The sequence below is a fragment of the Penaeus monodon genome, chromosome 33, assembly GCF_015228065.2.
Source record: "Penaeus monodon isolate SGIC_2016 chromosome 33, NSTDA_Pmon_1, whole genome shotgun sequence".
Lineage (NCBI taxonomy): Eukaryota > Metazoa > Arthropoda > Malacostraca > Decapoda > Penaeidae > Penaeus > Penaeus monodon.
The window spans coordinates 2411251-2413489 of NC_051418.1; the positions used below are offsets into that span (position 1 = coordinate 2411251).

Genomic DNA, 2239 nt, shown 5'->3' on the forward strand with positions numbered 1-2239 from the left:
TTGACTGAGATCAATACTATTACTATAAACTTCACAATCATCATATACATTCTCATATAATATTAATATCATAGGCTATGACCAATGAACTTACTTATCCATTAAATCTTCTCCATTGTAATGTAAGCAGTCAAACACAAAAAGACAAACAGTTGCATCTTGAAACTCTGATTTCTGAAAAAAATACTCTGGATTACTTTACAACCTCAGCCAAAGATGAAAATTATAAACAACAGTAACTACAGATTTTAAGCTATCATTCTGAATAAAGAACAGAAAATATCACACATACTCTGTGAACACCAAGAGTTCCAAAAGGAAGAGGGTTTCCTGACTTGGTGTCCATCATTAATACTTCAGCATCAAGAATAAGATCCTTGCCATAGGGAAATGCCTTTGGAATGTATTCTTTAAAGTGAGAGACCTGACATAGAAAAGGAAATAGGGAGAGTTAGTTATGTATAATAATAATGTACTGATAATTATCATCTATCAATAATCATTTTTTATTTCAATAATTATGTTGGACAAGTAACATGTTTCTCATTTTCAGACTTGAATATAAATATACACATCACATGTTTTACTATATCATAAACAAAGAATAAAGTAATTAGGACCTTGTGTGGCATCACTGGTTTCAGTGAGCGAGAATAATACATGAATTTTCCATCCTTTTTGTGAACTTGAACTCTTTCTCCATCATACTTTATTTCTGAGTACATAACTCCACTCGGGCACTTTTTAAAGGCATAATCCACTGATTTACATGGCTCTGCCTGCAGAATATAGATGTAAAACAACATTTATATGAAGAGGATGCGAGAAGGTGAGGGAAGAAGATAGGGAGTATTTCACAAATGATTTTCATCACTATTCCAAGAATATATTACCAACATAAGGGGTATAGAGCACTTGCATGGGTTAATATAGTCAAAATATAGCCTTTCTCTAAAGTGGGCTCAAAATGTTCATATACGTCTAGAAATATATCACAAGCAATATTTTCACCATAGCATACAAATTAAAAGTCTGGAGGAGGGTTAAATGGACAAAAGTCCTAACCCACATCAGGAGGTGTGGCAGGACCTTCTATGTTCATAGAATACAGGCGAATTTCCACTGAAATCCTGTGTCACCAGAGTCTAACTGAATGTTGGTCTGAGAAGGTGGAGAGGCACTGGCAACTCACACATTGGCTCAGTAGCCACTTAGGAAGTTAGTTACACAAAAACTTTCAGGAGTGCACACTTATCTATGAGTTCCTGTATTTTATCTAAACTCTGGTTAAAATAAACCTCTTTCTGATGATTTAGTTGTTCTGAGGACCCTAGGAGTAAGATTTGATATAAACAAACCCGGCAAAGGTGCAATAATAGAATTTTCTGAAAGAATCGTCTGAGTGCCTTTAAATAGTGTAGTTATAAATATTTTGATGAGTTTTAGAATACCTTAACTCTTTATGATAAAGACTAAGGCATATGAGAATCAAATTGGTTAGAAGGCAGTAATAGTAATTACCATTTTCTAAAATTAATCGGATTTAGATGAGAATGTCTGGGAACATTGCTCTTACAAGTAACTAAGCACCTGAGTAATAACAGGAAAAATATCCAATTTTACACAATACTGGATGCACATGATAAAACGTGAGTATGCCTTTGTATATCTGAAAATTAAAAATAATTTGCACTAGTCAGTACATTTATATGCATACATACATATAAATGACTATTCATAGCAAAAATATAAAAATGATTGGTTAAGTATTAATGGTGCTGTATAATTTAATGTATTGCAACACATATAAATACATGTGTACGTTTATTTATACCACATAAGGATGCATACCTCATTCTGGTTTACAAAAAACATAAGCAACATGGATACCTATTTACCTAAATAATTCTACTTTCTCTAAATAATTCAGTTAGAAGACCTCAGGTGTTGCATACCCCTTAAATTTACAATATCATCTGATTGGTTCCCAGTCCCATCAAAACAAGAAAATGATATACATTACCAGCATGGGCAACACTGGAGTCATGACCTGGGCTTTCATCTTCAGTGTTTCACCAGTTGTTTTGGAAAGGATAATTTGGTCCAAGACAGCATCTATGTTTCGTGTTGTTTGAAAGGCTTCATAAGCTTCATTATGCACTGCATCCAAGCTTGTGGTATAAAGACAGGTTTACCTATTACTTATCCTTTGTATCAAAATTCAAAAAGTACTTTCCAT

At 33.3% G+C, this 2239-nt stretch overlaps 1 protein-coding gene across 1 annotated transcript in view; it reads right to left on the reverse strand.

Annotated features, from left to right (window-relative positions):
* Window positions 1–2239, reverse strand: part of LOC119593931 (DNA ligase 3-like) — a 22698-nt gene that overhangs the window by 10192 nt on the left and 10267 nt on the right. The window contains exons 9-12 of the mRNA XM_037942949.1: window positions 2024–2171; window positions 621–779; window positions 293–424; window positions 95–174 (exon numbers count right to left, since the gene is read on the reverse strand). Coding sequence (XP_037798877.1) covers window positions 95–174; window positions 293–424; window positions 621–779; window positions 2024–2171 — 519 coding nt within the window. The remainder of the gene's footprint in view (window positions 1–94; window positions 175–292; window positions 425–620; window positions 780–2023; window positions 2172–2239) is intronic.